The following is a 20,190-nucleotide window of genomic DNA, read 5'->3' as shown; positions in this document are numbered from 1 at the left end:
CATTTACAGTTCCTGGAGCGAAGATGAGACAGTTTCTTCTGATCATGCTCAGGGCCTACATTGTTGACCCCACAAAATATATATTTGCCCCTGAACTATTTGCCAGCAGGAATAAAACAATTCCATTCTCTGACAATGCTCAATCTTCTGGCAAACACAGAAGCTTTCACTGCAGAAAGATGGAACCTTAGGGAGAAACTTCAAACACTGTGAGCTCTCTTGGCAGCCATTTCCCCCTTTCCCATTGCAATTTGTAAATCTGGGAGAATAGAGAGGAGAGAAATTGGCAAATGAGAAGACTGACAATAGTGGAGGAGGTCTAGATTTTTGAAAGATTTGGAGAACTGTCAGAAAAAGCCTGGACTTATTCCAAGACTCTCCAAATAGTCTCTGAAAGACCCAGCCATTCCAAATTGAGGTGGGAGACTTTTGCCCATCATTACTTCCTTTTCTTCAGACATGTCAAAATAAGAAAGAGGCAGAAAAAAGATGGAGCCAATCCTCTATCCAAATCTTTCTGAAGCTCCAGAAGTACCGTGAACTACCCAGGCAACGGACGTGGGGAAATCCACATTGTAGTCATCTCCACCCCACCTCGATGCCACTTCTAGCCTCTGTCTCCCCATTTCAAGACTTCTTAGATGGAGGAGAGGAATAAATGCAGAGATGAGATACACCACAGCTTTCCTCAGGAAGCTGAAAATATGTGCTGTGCTTTCTCATTCCTTCCATCCCTTCAGAGCTGAATTAGAAGGAGAACAGAAGAGAAGAATCCTCATTTGGAGAAAAATACTGTCTAAATGTTGGTCTTGAGTTGGGGAAATGTGGAAAACAGCTTAGGCAATGTGGGCTTCCTTCTCCCATGACTTGATCAGGAAAGAGGCAACACGCCTGGGCACAGATAGTCTCTGACTGATCTGATCTGTTAATACATCAGTCTCATCATAACTGGCTATAGTTTGACCATACATTAAGAAAAATTATGTGGCACAGATGTGGGTCCAGAATTGCTGCCATTCCCTTCCCCTCCCTGCCCATACATTGGACATAATGTCTAACCGAAATGTACATGAATAGAGTTTAATATTCATCAACTTTACAATTCACAATCTTTCACTGGTAAATAAACCATGATTTCAATGCAATTGTGCTTGGGAGAAAAGTGTATGGCAGTTTGATACCAGAATCACTTTTTGCTTGTGAAAATACTATTTAAATAAAGCACTAGGCTCAAGAGTCAAAGCATAAGAAGCAAGGACAGGAAACTATCCCCCCACCCCCCGCATAATGTAAACCCAAACACACTAGAATGGACTGCCTTGATTGTACTAGCCTTGGGCCTTTCTATAACATGGTTTGAACCATGCAGCTTGAAGATGGCCAATTAGTTGTGACCAACATTAGAACAAAACTACTCGTCAGAAAGTCCAATTAAAATTCTAAATCGCATTGCAAGAAGTCAAAAGTTCAGTTTTTGCGAGTTCCTTCAGCCCGACTGAGCTAATGGAGCAAACCTGTCCAGGCATATTCAGGTATGTTTCTTCATTATATTTCCTTTCTAATTCCTGTTACCGGAGGATAAACCACCATAGTAAATTATACTGTTTATTTCTTTATAGTACAAAGTTTTATTAATGTGCTTAAAATTTAGGCAATGCATGTCACAGGAGTGAACCAATTAGCTAAACAAATATTTGTGAAACAAGTAAGGATATATACTTCCCCACCAAAGCTAAAATTAAAAACAAAGAGAGACTCATTATTCCACCATTTTTATTAAGCAATTGGGACTTTTTTATATCACAGTGGGGATGCCTTTTAAATTATATTTCTCAGCAGGAGACTCATTTGATAGCACAGGATAAGAGTGGAAGGAACAAAAACAACCTTTCTTTAAAACCACCAGAATGTGGTTTTTTTTAAGTTGTCATTTTTTTTCTACTTTTCCAAATATCTCAAGAATATTTTACTCCTTAAAAGGCTCCCAGAGGAGTCCTTTGAAGAATTTTATGTATCAGAAAAGTATTTCCAGTGTGAAGCAAGGATGCCCTGAAAACCTTTACTGTGTTTAGTTATCCCATCCCAGAATTTGAATTTTAAATTATGTGCTTGCTTATGGTAAAATCTCAGGGCAGTTTCCCCTATTGTATTTCATAGTCTCAGGAATGCTTCTGCAAACCATTTTTATGTTTAAAATCATAATGTGGGAAAGTTTTATATGCATTAATACTTGTAATAAAGGATATCATAAGCTTTCAAAGTTTTGGCAGACAAGCTGTAAAATCTTTTTACATTAAAATTTTGAACATTACAATTCTGAACACAGGAGGGATTTCCAGCAGCAGTTATGCAGACGGTTCTCAACTCCCCCACTAATGTGGGTGTCTAGAACAATGCCTGTGATATTGCACAAGAGCGTTCTTTCGCTAATACCTAAAATTGCACAATCACACTTGTGCAATACTTCCATTATTTCCAATGCCTGCCTCTACTTTTGCTTTGGAAAATTGTGAGGATATAGGCAGTATAACTTAGAGATGCACCAGATTTGGAGAATCTTCGGTTTGGATGGATTTCGCAAGGGTTAATCTCCCTCCCTCCTTCTCTCCCTCTCCCTCTGTACACTAAAGACACAATTCCCACCCGTGTTCTATCACCTACCAGAAAATTCTCAAAAGTGAGGGACCTTTTGTTGACATATTTGATTGGATGGAAAAACAATTAAATGGAGAGAGCTGTGCAGCACAATCCTATGCTTACTGAGAAGCAAGTTTCATTGTGTTCAATGGGACTCACTGTCCAGTAAGTGTGTGCAAAGGACTGAAGACACTTGACTGATGCTGGTTGGTTGCAGAGTGCAAGATAAATGTTTAAGGCAGTATTCTCATTATTTTTCTGATACAATTATGTTGCAGTAGCCTTTAAATCAACAGATATCTTCTTCTTTAGAAATTATGTCTAAACCTATCCCCCCCGCCCCCGCCTCCGAAATCTTTATTACAGCCACAACATTTAACTGGTAGGTTAAATTGACTAGCAGTCTGAGGATTTTAAAATTTATTCATTTTAATTAAAATTCTTTTAAACAGTTCGCAGCCCTAATGCTTATCCATCCTCTTTTATCTTTACTAAGTGAAAAGAATTACAGCTTTTTCCTGATAGCTCCCTTTTTCTTTCTGGCAGCACATACTTATAGGCATGAATTTGTTAATACATCTGTTAGGTATGGAACACTAAGGTCTGTTAAGATGAAATGTAGCAGATCATCTAAATCTGATATGTTTGTATTAAGGAGGTCAAATATAACCTGATATGATTGTATGTATTACAATTGATTTCTGAATTTAATGTGTGCCTTAAGAGAGGCTTAGGTCCTAAAAATGTATCAAAACAGGCCGGATTAATTTTTGCCATTTTACAGCACCCCAGAGTTTATATAAATGTGAATCGAGAGAATGTCACTAGAGAATGCTATTAATTCACAATATACCACTATATAATGGGCAAATTAAGCATCTGCTCTTCAGCTAATGTGTGAAGACAATATTTTAAACATGACTGCTTGAAATATGATAACTTCCAATGGCTTGTAAGTTTAAGCTTCAAATATTTTTAAAAATTAGAAAAGCCTGACTTCAGATTTTACTGAACACTAAGCCTGTGTTTTCATAGTGCTGAATACGCTGCACCTTCTTGCTAGTATCATGTGGAGGTGGCCTCTCACCGCACAGCTCCCTCTGTGCAGTACTGCACACTTCTGGTGTGGAGAAGGCTTCTTTACGAGAAGCCAAGCACAATGGTGCCCCAACAATATTGGGATGGAACATGAAGTACAGCACGTAGTGTGTGCAGGGAAGGGTCTTCCTTCCAAGCACTTTCTCCATAGCTCTATTGGGAAGGCATTTGGACAAACTACCCTTCCCAGCACTAAGATGGGTGAAGCCCTTTGGCCACTGCCAAAGATAATTGCTTTAGGGAGCTGAGCATATAAATTTTATTTATTTATTTAAAAGATTTAGATGCTGTAATTCTTCATAAAATAATTCATGGTGGCTTACAGCAGTTACAAAACAAAACAAAACAAAACAGCCTATAAAGTAATAGAAATGCAGGATAAAAGACAATAGCTTAAAAAAGGGCAGTCAAAGAGAAATATGTATACAAACAGGGGAATAAAAAGTCTTTGACTTTTGCTTAAAATTAATGGAAGCTTACACTAGATCTTACACCACATCTTCCCTTAGATCAGGAGCAAATGAGGACTGGGTAATGATGAAATCAGTAGGTAGGAGGCAATATTTTTTTGGGCTGTGCAATATCAAATTTTGGATATTAAAAATGGCCCAATATTGGTGATATTGGAGTTATCAGAAATAATTCAGATCCAATATAGGGAAGCCTATATGGAATTGGAATTATCCAATGCGGTATTGGGGATAATTATCAAAAATAATATCAAAATATCAGAGCACAAAAAGGCAATGGAAATACAAAATGAAGTCTACTCTCCCCTCCCCAATCATTGCTTGGGGGGAAGGAGCCATCTTTTGCTATCTATCTGCCCATCTGCCCATGCATCTATATCTATAATAATATAATATAATATAATATAATATAATATAATATAATATAATATAATATAATATAATAATTTACTTATGACTTTAAAAAGCAAGTGGAAGAGTCTCAGACATGATATCATTTTCATTGCAAATCTTGGATGTGACACTTTTTGCAGTGATTCTCAGATGTGAGTAGAATTTCTGGGTTACTTAAAAAAAATATTTAAAAACTAATGGATGGCCAGATTTAACTGAAATTAAATACACAGACTACATATGTGCCTAATTTCAGAATTTTCTGCCCAGCCATTTCCCCCCTCCAGTTTTTTAGTATTTCTCCATACACTTCTATGGGCATTTTTTCTAATAGTTATCAGATTTCCAATCGAAAATTTGATAACCTTATTTAAAGAGCCAAAAGACCTAAAACCAATATCTATCATATCGGGTACGATATTTCCAATCTTGCACAGGCCTCTTTTTAAAAAAATAAGTACTTTGGGCTGAGATAGTGCCGTTGCTACAGTCAAAACTATATGCCACTCTGAACAACCACCAAACTTCTCTGAAACTTTGCCTATTATGTTATGTGTTCATTTCCATGGCAACTATTCCCAAGTCGAGTCAACAGCTGGATGCCTTGACTGGGAACTGCCATTCTGATATTTCTTATGATCCCTAAGACTGATCAAAACTTAGGTAGGTAGGGCCCATGCAAACAGGATTTGTAAAGGCTAGTTTCAAATCTCTACATAAACCATCCTATCTCCCCAAGCATTCTGTTGGACGTTCTCAGTTTCCTTCCTGACCATCTGTAAACCATACAGGAAACCTGGATTTTTCATGCCTTCTCACTAGCCTAACCCCTTCTGCAAGGCCAAGATGTCAACATAAAAGACACTAATCCATATTACAAGATGCAGGTACACTGCATAATAATGCCAGAACACCAATTCATTTGTGATACCAAACATAATGATCAATAAGTACTTGAATGTCAATTACATCAAAACTTGTAAAATGGACTGGAAGAAAACAGTATATTTGAATTAATACCTTCATTATTATCCAGTCTTCTTTAAAAAACAAAACAAAACACCAAATCAGGCATTTGTCTGCCTCTGTCCACAAAACTCCACTATATTTGCCAAATTTGGTAGTTTCTATTTTTTAAAAATGGGGCTTATGACAGCCTGTCATTCAAGTTGTGACAGCATCCACAGATGTCTCACAAAAAGCACTACCAGCAACAAAACAAGAAAGAAAAAATGAACAACAAGAAACAGGCTTAAAAAAAAAAAATCCCGATATTTGAACACTTACGGCTGTCATAGCATATGTTGCCCAAGGCACGTCCTGTTTGAAGAAGCACTTCCTGGTCTTTGCAATTTAAGAGCTGTACCAGAGGTGGGATCAAGCCAGCATCCACACATGGATTCCGCATAAATTCTACAAAACACAGAGAGAGGGTTAATTAAAGGCTAGTTGGCGAGGATTGATGGTTTCTTGTTAACAGAGTCATTTCTCCTCCAGCAAATCACTTTCTTTTCCAAATTCACATACACCAGAAGTACTGCAGCTCTGTATGAGAACTAATTTATGTCTAGAACAAATACATTCCAGTTCCAAGAACAACAACAAAAGCTTAGGAATTATGGGCATATTCAACATTCTAGCTATCTATTGCCCACTGTGGATTCATTTGGTAGGCATTTAAAGTATTTTAACTAACCTTCATTTTAAGACCTCACCAAACGTATTTGAGAATGATAAATATAGGTAAGAGAAGATTAAAATATTGGCAACTGTGGTTCTGCCCCTCATACATTAAACAGAATCTAAATTACTCAATTACAGAAAACCTGATTTAAGGCTGCTGCAATCCTGTGTCTAAAGGAAATATCTCTGCTTCAATACAAGATCTTGATTAAACTGTAAATAGAAGCAAAACAAAATGTCAAAGCTACAGCTCAAAGGAGACAGAGGGTTATGCACTAAATATTTCTGCAAAATCTAGACAGGGAGAAAACTCATTTTCATCCTGATGATTGGGATGTTGGATTTAAACCCAAGACACATGGGTCTTCCTTCTCTACCACAGGCTTACCGGCAGATCTTGAGCAAATCATATTTATATGATTTATAAATTTATATGATTTATAAATGATTATTATAAATATGTTATATTTATTTATTTTTTTTAATTCACAAGGCTGTTGTTTTGGGAGAAATGGATACAGAAGGATTGTCTATGATTTTAATAAAATAAAATAAAATAAAATAAAATAAAATAAAATAAAATAAAATAAAATAAAATAAAATAATGATTTTATTTTAATAATAATAGAACTTTGTTAGCTGCCCCATAACAAATTGTTCTCTGGGTGGCTCACAATGCAGCATTAAAACATCAAGTAAAAACACATAGCACATTAAATCACAACACATCAAAACAAAACAAAAGTGATGAAGCCAGGAGAATAAGCAAGACATATATGATTATTAATGGCCAACATCCTGACCAATGCTGTGCTTGCACAAGGACACTGCACTAATACACAGCTGTTGCATGAGCTAGTTCTGCTTGCATTCCAGACTAGTGTTGCAGTGATGTAAGCATGTTTGTGCACATGCTTCGGTTTAGGGTGTGTACAAGCCAGTTTGGCAGCTCCTTTGGGAAGCACTGAACAGGCCTAGGCACCAGTGTTCGAACCAGCTCAATGGGGTGGGGAGCGGTCCCCTTAAAATGCAGGTAAGGAGTTTCTCCGCTCGCGATGCCCACTCTCCAAATGGCTGCTGCAGGGTTGCCACGCTGCTGTGCTGCTCCCTATAGCTTCCACACAGCATCGGCACACAAATGGCTGGCACAAGTGCATGCCGACCATGTGCATGCTGACGCCACATGGAGGCTGTAGGGAACAGCCCCAAGCCCCACATGGCCGTTTAGATAACAGGCGCCAGAAAGGCAGCAGGGCAGGGATGAGCAGGTAAGGAGCTCCTTATCTGCTTTTTAAGAGAACCGCTCCCTGCCCCACCGATGGATACACAGACGGCTCGTGCACATCCCTACTCCCTGTGGTATCATATGTTTTTAAGGGAACTTCTGTGCAATTTCGGAAATCCCTGTGACTTCTCGCAGCTACGCAATCTTCTTGCACTAGTGCAACTTCGTTAATTGCACAAGCACAGCATTAGTCACAATGTCAGTCAGTATTATTTACATGTCTGCCCTACCCTTCTTCTGCACTTCAAAGTGTTGTACCACACTCTCTCCCTCCCCTGCCATTTTATCCTCAAAACAACCCTGTGAGGAAGCTTACGATGAGAGAGAGGTTAGTCTAAGGTCACCAAGTGTGCTTCATCCTTGTGGGGATTTGAACCTGGGTCTCCCTGGGGCTTGTCTAACATTCTAATCACCATAACCATCCTAGCCACTCAAAAGCCAGAAGAGCAATATCAGTGTTCTCTCTAATTGTTCCCATCTGAATGTGGAATAAGTTTTGTTCTGGGCAGCAGTATATTAAGGCAGTGTGTGCACACATGCAATCAGAGTGGGGCCTTCCTGATTCAACCTGAGCGGGATATAAAATTAACTGAATGGACATCAAAAATTATGTGAGCATGTGCACACGCCTTAGAGGGAACACTGAGCAGTATGCATATGCATGAAAGCACTACACACTGTTTCCTGGCCTTCCCCTTCTCCTTCTAGCAACTGGTCTTTCTATAATGTAAGGGCAACGAGAGCATCATACCCAGGTAGGCAAGAGCTACAGTGCTATTTGTGGTCCAGACACCCCGCACTTCAACAGACACCCCAACAGCTCCAATAGCTGAAGCAGCTTTGTCAGTGCAACACTCTCCTACCAAACTTGTGGCAATGGCCAACTGCATAAGTGTCTAATTACAAGGCTGTGCCCATGTTTAGACATGGATTGATGGTTTTATTTTTATTCTGTTTCTGCTGCTATGCGGGGGAAAGACTACTGCAATGTAAACTCAGTAGTCTGGGTCTCAAATTGCTTTCTCCTTAGGGTAACAATTCCCAGTAAGTTGTGACAGTTTGCACATGCTGTATCCAGTTACAGAAGCGGGTCCAAGTTTTTGACTGATTGATTGATTAAGTCGGTGTCGACTCTTAGAGATCACGTAGATAGATTCTCTCCAGATGACCAGGTTTTTAGAACCTAGAAAACACATACATTTCCCCGCACAACCTACTATTGGGGGCAAACTGAACAGTCAGATATTACAATCTTCGACAATGAGTAAGGAATTTAAACCTTTTGTTCTTTTCTGTTGTAAGAGCTATATACTGAATTGCCCTGATAGCTAATTCTTTAAAATCTGTTACTCGGCCATTTCCCCCCCATAGTGGGATAGGGGAAGTCAATGCTATGCACAGTCCCAAGCAGCAGAAAGGGTTTGCACTGAGAGACAGTACAGCACTAGCCTGGGAAGAAAGATATACGTTCAAATTACTCCAAGTTACAAGAACAATGTTAGATATGTCTTCCGTTCTGCCCATCCCCTATTAGATTTGTGCTTGTGACCAATTAGAAAACAGTAGCACAGGGAAGGTGTCTGGTGTTTGCCATGGCTTAGGAGCTTGCTGGCACCAGCATTACACAATTTTTTGAATCGGGCCCTTCTGAAAACCCCACCAATAAGAGACTGCATCTTCTTTTATAACAGAGCCTGAAGATATATTAAATGGCCCTGATGTACTTTAAGGTTGACTAAAGAGCAGTACTATTGTGATGACATTGACAAAGGTTTATTGGATGCAAATGTATATAAGAATGAACTGAAGACATTCTTGCCTTAATACACAGAGCTGTGTTAAATTTTAATCTACAAACTATGCACAAATGTATCTGCAGCAGCATCTGTAGACCCAACTGTGAAAGTCTGTCCTTTATAATAGATTTGCCTGATAAACACACACTGAATTTTCTATAACAGTTAATACTATAAAAAGGGATTACAACTCCGTGCTGCTTTGATGTACCTAGAAAATGGATGACTAAGAACTAATCTATTATCAAACACAAAAACAAAACAAAACAAAAAGTGGGGGGAGAGAGAGAGAGAGAAATGGAAAACATCTATTCTATAAAATGAAAACATAAATGAAGTAAAACATACTGACAAGTGAGCTGCAAAACTGAAGATGTTCCAGTAGAAAAGGCCTTGTGGAAAAACCTCACCATTTTTGGCTACTTCTGCTATGATGTTAGCTACTTTTGCGGGGCAGGAAGACTGCGGAGTCAACAGACTTGCAAACACTTGAAGGATCCCACTTTTCTGGATTTTTTCACTTGTTTCTGTATCTGAAAAAAATATACACAAAACAGAATTTGGTTTTAAAAAATGAGTGAGAAGTATATTGTGTTATGCAACATTTCACACCTAATGAAAGCCTGAATCTAGACCTGTATTACATAAAAACCAAAGGAGGACACCTTGCTACATGCAAGTCAGATGCTGATGATGCAGTGACATTAATATTGCAGTAACATTACACGCCAAATATCCAGCAGGAAAACAGATACTGGCTGACACTGTGACTACTGCAGCAAGTATGGAATGGGAGCTGTATCTTTGCAGCAGCAGGCTGCTCTTAACGCAGGCATAGGCTTCTCCCTGCCGCTGCACCCATGCACTCTTGACTTCCCCTATGCCCTCTCTTTATGAGGCAAGGCTACAACATCTGGGGCTTTTTAGTTTAGAAAAAAGGCTACTGAGGGGAGACTTGATAGAGTTCTAAAAAAATTATACATTGAGTAGAGAGAATGGACAGAGAGAAATTTTTATCCCTCTCTCACAACATTCGAACCAGGAGTCATCCCATGAAACTGAAGGCCGGGAAATGTAAGACCAACAAAAGGAAGTACTTTTCCACACGGTGTATAATTAATCTGTGGCATTCTCTGCCACAGGATGTGGTGATGGCCACTAGCTTGGATGGCTTCAAAAAGGGGCTCAGACAAATTCATGGAGGACAGTTCTATCAGTGCCTAGTATAGTCTAGTGCCTATAGGCCACCCAGCTCAAAGGCAAGATGCTTCTTAATCAGGGGCGTAGCAAGGTTGTAGTGGGCCCAGAGACAAGATTTTAAAATGCGCACCCCCCCCCCTTCACTGAAGCTCAGCTCATAAAGTAAAGAAATCTTAAATGAGGCTGAGTAGAGGTAACAAAAAGCATTGTAAAATTTTTATATATATAACCTATGTGCCACAATAGAACATCATCCTATATTATTTTTTAAAAGGTTTTGTAAATTGTGGCCGATGCCAGTCATTTAATGGTACGAAAGAAAGACCTGCTGTTCTGGTAGCTCCAGGTCTTAACACTCACATCAGTTTCAGAGGATGAATACAACTGAAGGAAGCCCGGGCGGGTGCGCGGCTGGGGGAGTCAGTTATGTGACTTGCCTCTGGGGGAGGGGCCCAAGGCAGTGGGCCCCCAAACAACTGTCTTCCCTTGCCCTATCATAGTTACGCCCCTGCTCTTAATACCAGTTGCAGGGGAGCAACAGCAAGAGAGAAGGCATGCCATCACATCTTGCTTGCGTGCTTCTCAGAGGCAGCTGGTGGGCCTTGTGAAACATGGTGCTGGACTGGACGGGTTTGGGGCCTTTGTCAGCAGGGCTGCATAAGAGGCCTCTCACTTAATCTTTTAAGGTGAGAGCATTCAGAGGGTGGCCTCTAAAGAAGATCTAGTTTTACCAGAATTAGACAGGCTTTATTCTATTTGCTACAGTAGCATCCTGGGTTTCTCAGTTGCTCAGGGAGTGTTTCACTCTCATGAAACCCTCATGAGGTAAATTAAGCTGGGAGATAACGGCTGGCATCCTAATGGAACGCTTGCATAACAGAACTGAGCTAGTGCAAAAAGATGGCGTAATTGCACAAAGAGGGTTTTTCTGAAATTGTACTCTTGTGCTATAGTGCTTTTGCACAAAGGTTCCCTTACTAACAAATGAGGCATGCTTGTGGTTGTGCAAAACATGTCTAGAACACAAGCTTCAGACTTTGTGCGACACAAGATTCTTCTACAAGCACTTTGTTAGTCAGGAGGTCAGCCAATGAATCTCCCATCATCACTTCAGCCTCTGTACTAAGCAAAAACATAGCACTTTCCACATTCAAACCCCACACTTGATGATCACTGACGAGACAAGGCAGGTTAAGACCCCTAGTCAGAACCCTGAGACTGCTGAAGAGAGTATAATCCAAACGATGTGCACAGTCTGGGGTATGTTATTTTGAACATTTTTAGAACATCCTGTGTACAAGATGAATTGCTTTAGACTTAAACACATGATATGCGTTAAGTGATTTTTTAAAAAGAATATGGCAGGGAGCTTTTAGCACCACTAAGGTATATATAGAAGCCAGTTCTTTACTTCCATCTGCTGGTCTTACTACCACTACTATGAATATTTATATAATGCCTTTTCAACAAAAGTTCTCAGAGTAGTTTACATAGAAAATAAATAAATAATGAGGCTATTCCCACGACCAGCCTGTTTTGGCTGGCGATGTGCCACCACGGGAACTGTATGGCTCCTGGCGGCCAGCCCTCTAAAATGCCCCCCTAGAAGGAGGTTAGCGGAGTGAGCACACCGCTAACCCCGTTTTTGTGATCGTGAGTCACCACGGCATGGCGACTCACAAGGAGACCCCCCACCTTGGCAGCTAAAACAAGCCTCCCAGTGCCGGAGGACTCCCCAGAATGCCCTGTGCATCCGCATGGGGCATTCTGGAACTTCCAGGGGCCAGGCAGCCCACGATCCTCGCCGCCCCAACCGGCTCCATGATGGAGCTGGTAATCATGTGGGCAGCCAATCCGGCCACCCAGGGCGAGCTGTGTGCTCGGGTGCGGGGAGAGCAGGTCAAGCCTATTCTGTCCGCAAACCCCCTACAGGCTTTCCACACTGCTCATGTGGAGAGCCTTAATAAATAAGATGGCTCCCTGTCCCACAAGGGCTCACAATCTAAAAAGAAACAGAGGTGATTCACACAATCAAGAACACAATGTACCCAGGTTTGGGAGCTGTGTGTGCTCCCAGTTTTCACTTGTGTAGAAGCAAGGTAGGAGGAAAACCTGCATAGAAATTGTATTGTATTTTTATTTTGTGTGTTAATTGTATGTTTTATTGTATTGTTTTATTGTGAGCTGCCCAGAGAACAATTTTCTTTGGGGCGGCTAACAAATCATCATCATCATCATCACCATTCAGAAGAATTTCTATATCAGGGGGAAATGCTCTGACTTTTAAAACCTGAATTCTGAGAAACTACAGGGGGTTTTCCACCTCCCATTTATCTAATATCTGTTTCTGAAAGACTTTGTAATATTACGATCCTTATGGACCGAAACACTTGTGGGTGAGAGACAAATGCAAGGTAACTCAGAGAAATGCCACTTTCACAAAAATCTGAACTCCCCCCACATAAGTTTGGGGGCAAAGAATATCCCCAAAATACTCCACTATAACTCAGTAGAGTGGAATGTTTGTGGACTCAGAGGGCAGTTAACAGACAAGCAGGTGGGTGGAGCTAATGGAACTCAGTGGCAAGGAGTAGGGAGAAAGACTTGAACAAGAAGAACAGGAAATTTTTCAGCTTGAATAATATTTCCTCAAGACAGCCATAACCCCTTCTGCTTCTGAGGGGTAAAGGTATGGAAAACCTTTACTGTGCTCAGGTCACTGTGCTCAGGTCAAAGGCTCAGGTAACAAATGCACACCAGAGATTTGCTGCAACACTTTGTTGCGGGTTCATACTTACAAGATAAAAATAACAGTCACAGTTTGATATGAACTTTCCTTGAAATCAGCTCCACTGCAAAGCTCTCATCATTTTCAATAAAATGAACAGTTACATTCCAAAAAGATTGTCTATATCATTTTTTAGCCTGCTTCCCAGTAGGCTTATGAGATCACCCAGCATTCCATATGTGTGTCCGTCCATGTGTCCTCTGCATCAACTTTGCAATGCCTGGACCAGGGCTGCTCAACTTATATAAAAATAAATAAATAAATAATCCCTGGCTATTGGTCACTGTGGCTGGGGATTATGGGTGTTGTAGTCCAAAAACAGCTGGTGGGCCTAGAGTTGAGCAGGCCAGGCCCTGGACCAATATGAACTAAATCAGATACAGTTGTAGGGATACATAGAGATACTTCAACGGCATAGTTTGTGATGTAATCATCCACCCCAATTCAACATGGCGGACGTGTAAACTTTTGAGGCGCAAGTGGACTAACTTGTGAACAGTGTAACCAATTTAAACAAATTTTTTTAAACAGCTATAGGGACACATAGGGGCACCTCAACTGCATAGTTTGTCATCCATCCCAATTCAAGATGGCAGACACATGATGTTTGAGGTGCAAGTGGGCTAACTTGTGAACTGCCAAACTGATTTGGACCAAATTTAGTCCAGTTGTATGGATAGTGAAAGGAAAGCAGGCAGATTAGTTCTTACTAGAAAAACTTGTTAAATATACTTTATCATCATATATCTGAAAAATACAAAGAAAACACATGTTTCATAGTTACAATATATCGCTAAGTTACAGCATATCACTGAATTATGTTAACTAGTAAGGGCTGGTTGTAAAATATAAAAAAGGATCTCTAGGAAACACACAGCATATGTGAAAGGTCACTAGAAGAATGTGACTTATTTTACCAATATACAATAAACACTGTCCAGTTATCAGGAAAGATGTTGCATCTCTACTTTCCTTCTCTAACCCTCTAATAACCCTCTAACTTCTCTAATAAATAATGTTAATTTTACCATTACAGCAAAGTGATACAATTTTCTCTTCCACCGTTCAACTATGGGGTTGTTCTCAGCTTTCGTTTTGCAGGCCTCCTATTATTTCCAATAAAGTGAACAGATGAGAAGTTCCCAATGGATTATTTCCATTGATTTTTAATGATCCCGACAACATTATACACAATTAGCATGAAAGATACAGTAGTGTGATCCCACCTGCTGCACTACAGAGAATCTTACATGGTACATACTTGCTTTTGTCACCTACAGTTTGACGGACTTGTTAACTGTGCAAATTAAATCAATGGGATAAAATGTATCCTGAAAGAAGCGCAGAAAATAAAATTAAACCTTGCCTCAGGGAAGCTGTTTATGGCAGAGATGCTCTGATTTATTTGACTGAGATCAGCGAACAAAAGAGAATGACTCAGATTTCAGGTGGGAACTGATTACCAGATATTTTCCTCTTAGCATGAAAGTGCTTGAAAGAAAACTAACTTTTTGCTTATTTCTTTTTAAAAACATCTTTTGCAAGAAGAATTGTCATGTCATCTGCAAAAAAGGCAGCTAAGACTCATGTATATAGAACCTTCCTGAAATCCTTTTGCACTAAGAAACATGGTTAAGTGTTCATTAAAAAATTAAGAAGCAGGCACAATGAACTATGGGAGAAATCTGAGTCCATGCCATGATAGAGCATATGCTTCAAATGCAGAAGGCCCTAAGTTCAATCTCTGGCATTTTTGGTTAAAAGAGTCTTGAGTAGCACAACATCTCCCTTGCAGTGTTTCACCACAGTCAGAGAGGACAGTATTACACTTGACTTGGTAATTCAGTAATCCAAAAACTTTCAGTTTAAAATGAGAATTAAGATGCCTTACATTTTCACCAATGCTCATTAAAAAAAAGGAAATTGCAAGTTAGGTTGCCCATCTTAACTTCCACACCATATAAGCCGTAAAGACTGTGTACAGTCTGATATATGATGATGGCTTTAGAAATGAGGCTCCATGCACCCATGTTACCTTGATGACAGGTGCATCAGGCAGACATTCATTGGGGCATCTCTAGGAAGTAATTAGGGAAACTGCACCTGTTAAATGTCTGCCTGGATGCATCCCTCCCTAGCCCAATGTCCAACTGAAAGACCAAGGTTCAGATTTGGAAAGCAGCATCAAAAAGGGTAATCTTCCTTCGACTAACACCACAACCCCAACCTGAACTACAATCCATACTTACCCTTTTAAAAACTGTACGCATAGATCTTCTGCAGTCTCATCTAGTTATGCCCTTAAGTGCTATGTGTGGGCAAAAGACAAATGTGGACAAGGTTTAAAGAAAGAAATAAAATAAAAAGATGGCCCTGGGACTTTAAACCTTCCCCATGCCCTACAGGGGAAGTCTTTTTTCTACCTCCATAAGACCGGTCAGTTCTATTCAGCTATTTTCAGCGTTTCAACATCAAAAACAAAAACCAAGCATATAGGTCAAGCTGTGAAAAGACAAGAAGCTCTTTAGCAGAGATTCCATATCCTAGGAGCAGCCTGTTTATTTCCTAAGTGAGAAAATATTATTTATTCACTAACCTGAAAACAGCTGGCCGTCTCTGCTAAAAGGTTTTGTACTTTTTTTTTTTTAAAGGGCAATTTAAATGCCTATGCAAACTCAGAGTAGTACAGGTACCAACCAGAAGGTACTGCACAACGGAGTGATGGACTAGAAATCCTCTGTGCTGGTAACTTCTTGCTTCAGCCTGTCAGACTCATTGTTTGCATAGGCACTTAAAGGAACAGTAACACCACAGCAGAAACAGATGATGTAGGACCAGCTGACATCCTAAATGAATTGCTCAACAGAAGTCCTACTGAAATTAAGCAGTCCTTTAGAGCGACTCCCAAGTAGCACTACTGAGCAACAATGTGGATGTCAGCCACTTTGTTTAAAAGCAGAAAGACAACTAGAAGAGGGAGTTATGAGTGGGGTGGGAAAGGTGGCAGAGGAAGTGACAAGATCAGGTAGTGCCCTCAGCCAGGTAAACAGTCAGAATTTTACTGTTAAATATTTGAAAATTCCTTCTTATTTATTTAAAATATTGATATCTCACACCTCCAGTATGATGCTGCTCAGGTGACTCATAAAGACAACAATAAAACAGCTTAAAAACCAAAATTCAGTTAAAAACTAGATTCAGTTAAAGTCAGATGTACAAATTAAAAACTGACTGGAACAGACAAAGAACACAAAACTAAAAAGCCTCTCTAAAAAGATGGGTTTTCAATTGTGTCTTTAGATATTTTGCACTCATAGTCTTGAAACACAGCCAAGGTTATATTAGTTGAGAGGTAGGAGCATAAGAATAAAATAAAATAAAATTGCACTAGTGAAATTACTTTTATCCATCTAGGAGTTGGAGAGATACTGGACCCAGACATCTTGAGGCATGTTGACAGAGGGATTCCACCCCTCTGTGCCACACCATCTGCTTCATACAGAATAGGTCTGCAGGAAATAGGAAAAGAGAAGGAATCACAAGCTCTTCCAGATGGTGATATATTCCAACTTGAGCACAAATTATGATGAATAATAAAGCAGGAAATCCACACTGTGTCCAAAGATGTCGCGTAATAGTCTTAGCACCATCTGCTGGTGATGTTTTTGCAAACTCCTTTTATCCCAACTTGGGGAAAAAACACCATTGTTTTGTGGATTGCCACATAAGGTACTAAGAATATTACGTTACATCCTTGAACACAGTGTGGATTTCCTGCTTTATTTTGCATAATGTGAACTACTAATATTCATAATTAGAATATATCACTGTCTGGGAGAGCCCCATGAGTAATCATGAATAGGAGATGGAAAGAAAGCCATGCTTCCCTTAAGTTTTCTTATAGAACCATTAGGAACATACAGTAGGAAGCTGCTTCACACTGAGTCAGTCCATTGGTCCATCTAGCTCAGTATTGTTTACACCAACTAGCTTTCTCCAGGCTTTCTGAAGGGAATCTTCTCCAGCCTTACCTGGAGATGCCAAAGATTGTAAAGGGTAAAGATGCCAAGAATGGTAAAGAACTATGCCTAGTAATTTGGACTTTGATGTATCCTATAATACTGATGAACTGATATAAAGTAGGGCTTGTTGAGCTGTGTAGTTTCCCCAGATCTAACCTTACTGGTCTAATCATAGATCCCCCACCCCCAGGTCTAATCAAGATTCACTGGGCAGCATTAGGCAAGTCAAGCTCTCTTAGCCTCAGCTCCCCTCATCTGCAATATGGAGAAATACCACACCCTGCCTATATTGCAGGATTCCATAAGCATTACTGTGATAATGAATATTATTGAGAAATTACTCTGATATCATCACTACTGTGATAATGAATATTTCTAGAAATCCTTCTCCAAATGCCTCCTCTGGTGTTCAAAAGAGTGGCTGCCAGAAAGAGGGTCTTTTCAGTTGTGGCACCCAAATTATGGAACACCTCCCTATATTATCTGGTATATTCTCTTTTAGGCACCAGGCAGTCTGTCCTATTCTCCCAGGCCCTTTATGACATTTTATGATATGGGGAAAGGACTATCACTCAGTGGTAGGCCACATGCTTTGCATGTCGAAGGTCCTAGGTTCAATCCCTGGTATCTCCAGGGCTGGAAAATACCTCTGTCTGAAAACCTGGAAGGCTGCTGATAAGCAATGTAGGCAAAACAGATGGACCAATGGTCTAACTCTGTATAAGGAAGCAACTTCATATTATTAAAAAAAAAATAAAAATAAATGCATAAAATAAAATAAATATGTTCATATATATTAACACGCCCTCCCAGTGATTGATAGGCTGGCTGTTTTTATTATTTAAATTTATTTTGAACTACTTGCTCATTATTTTTCATCTGCTGTTTTATTCTTGAGATTTTAAAACTAAGCACTTTTGTAACGAACAAAGCTGTGCTTACTGAACGAAGATCGCAGAGTTGCACTTAAAAAATGGGGAGTTGTGGAATTGCATTGTAGGGCTCTTGACAAAAGTCCCCTTTAAGGCAAATGCAGCATGCCAAGATTGTGCAGCCCTGGTCTGGAATGCCTGCTCAGGACTGAGCACAACAGCCTTCTGCAAGTACTTCATTAGTCAGCCAGTAACTTCTGTATTCTCTCGATCTTGTTTCTGCGAACTGCCTTGAGGCGTTCCTGAATTACAGGGTAATATTCTACTGACCCTGCATTAAAATATTCTAGATAAAATGGGGTGAAAATATGAGCAGCACTTTGAACCCTCAAAATATGCTAAGTATTATTTATTTATATTTAACAACTGGGAATAGCACACAAGCGCATAGGCACCTGTCTCCTGGAGGTTCCAGAAAGAGCTGGAAAACAATCGGTGCTTTTCTCAGCAGATATCCAGCTGCTGAGAGATGACTGATAAGTGCTGGAGGCTGACTCCAGCCAGAGTGCCTAGCAGAAGCAACATCACAACTGCTTTGTCAGAGTTCAGCAAGGATATTAAATATGCTTTACATCCCCCTTTCTAGTTTGACAGCAGCCTACAAGGTCAATTGAACGGCCCTCTGCTTTGGAATGCCACATTGCTCTTGCTAGCCCAGCACTCACTTCGTGACAGTCAAACAACTTTTAAGCTCCATTTGGCAGGGATTTTCAACGCTTTCTTTTTATTAAATTCGTACAGAGTGCAGTTGCTTGAGCCTTCCCATATCTTATGAGAGCAGAGACTGGATGCAACATTTCTAGGGCTCTAGGGTCTGCCTAAAACTGGAGGCGGGAGCATAGGGCAGTATCAAGGCCTTTGCTTCTTCCTCTCTAATCTAATGCAACAGCCAAGAACGGAAATCTGGCATCATGATAGGCATTTCTGCCTCTTAGCCACTGCTGCTTTTTGTGACTCAGACCTCTAGTCCAGAGGGGCCCATCAACATAATACAATCTGATCTACCAAACAACATTGCCCACTGAGTTCACCCATCTGCCTGCGTTTATGTAACAAACTTGTGAACCCAAAATGCCACTACTCAGAAACTTCAGATCAGAAGTCTAGAGCTAAATGTCTTTGTATATTCCTCCTTTGTGAGTCGTTAGGAGCTTGGATGCCTCACTGATATTAATAACCACCCTTTGCCTTTTATGAACGCAAGGAGCTAATTTGAGACTTGACAGACTTATCAAAGGAGCATATAGAGCTCTCTACATATAAGAGAGTTCTGTAAACAATCAACAGCCTTTCCATATCTCCAAATAGAAATATTGATCTTTTGGTTGGAAAAGCCAAACAGGCTATGAGGTCTTGAAAATGTCAAATCTTCATTTCTTAAGTATCTGCTTTAGCTGTGTGATGCAAAGAATCTAGGCATTACAAGGGAAAAGAGCAAATGCCATTCAGCCAAAACTTTCACATAATTGCCAGAAATATTTTGTACCTAACCTAAGAGGGAAGCCTAATAACATCATTGTCCACTGTCATATCGTTCTCCTTTAGCTTATTCCCATTACTAAAGCTAAGCAGGGCTGCATCAGGTCCATGCCTGATGAGAACTTTATGAATACTTCCATGAGTTCCATGATGCAAGAAAGACAAGATATAAATGTAATTGATTGGCAGAGGTGAAGAAATGTTGGCTCAGTTTATCAGCCAGATGAAATATTTTACTCATCAAGCTATATTGGTACATTGCTCATCAGGACTTTTTTCACTCATCACAGACTAGTATGTGACTATGAAGCCAGCATGGTGTAGTGGTTATAGTGCTGGACTAGGACCAGGGAGACCTGAGTTCAAATCCCCATTCAGCCATGATACTTGCTGGGTGTCTCTGGGCA

At 40.0% G+C, this 20,190-nt stretch overlaps 1 protein-coding gene across 6 annotated transcripts in view; it reads right to left on the bottom strand.

Annotated features, from left to right (window-relative positions):
* The window catches only part of RAP1GDS1 (Rap1 GTPase-GDP dissociation stimulator 1), a 180,885-nt gene that overhangs the window by 68,119 nt on the left and 92,576 nt on the right, over positions 1 to 20,190 (bottom strand). For 5 of the 6 annotated variants that reach the window (XM_053255245.1, XM_053255246.1, XM_053255248.1 and 2 more), the window contains exons 3-4: positions 9,773 to 9,895; positions 5,886 to 6,011 (exon numbers count right to left, since the gene is read on the bottom strand). In XM_053255245.1, coding sequence (XP_053111220.1) covers positions 5,886 to 6,011; positions 9,773 to 9,895 — 249 coding nt within the window. Of the gene's footprint in view, positions 1 to 5,885; positions 6,012 to 9,714; positions 9,735 to 9,772; positions 9,896 to 20,190 lie in introns of those variants that run through there. The other variant, XM_053255250.1, reaches the window with a different exon arrangement.

Source organism: Hemicordylus capensis, chromosome 5 (assembly GCF_027244095.1).
Source record: "Hemicordylus capensis ecotype Gifberg chromosome 5, rHemCap1.1.pri, whole genome shotgun sequence".
NCBI lineage: Eukaryota > Metazoa > Chordata > Lepidosauria > Squamata > Cordylidae > Hemicordylus > Hemicordylus capensis.
Note: the sequence above shows the minus strand (reverse complement) of the source record. Positions and strands in the feature narration are given on the sequence as shown.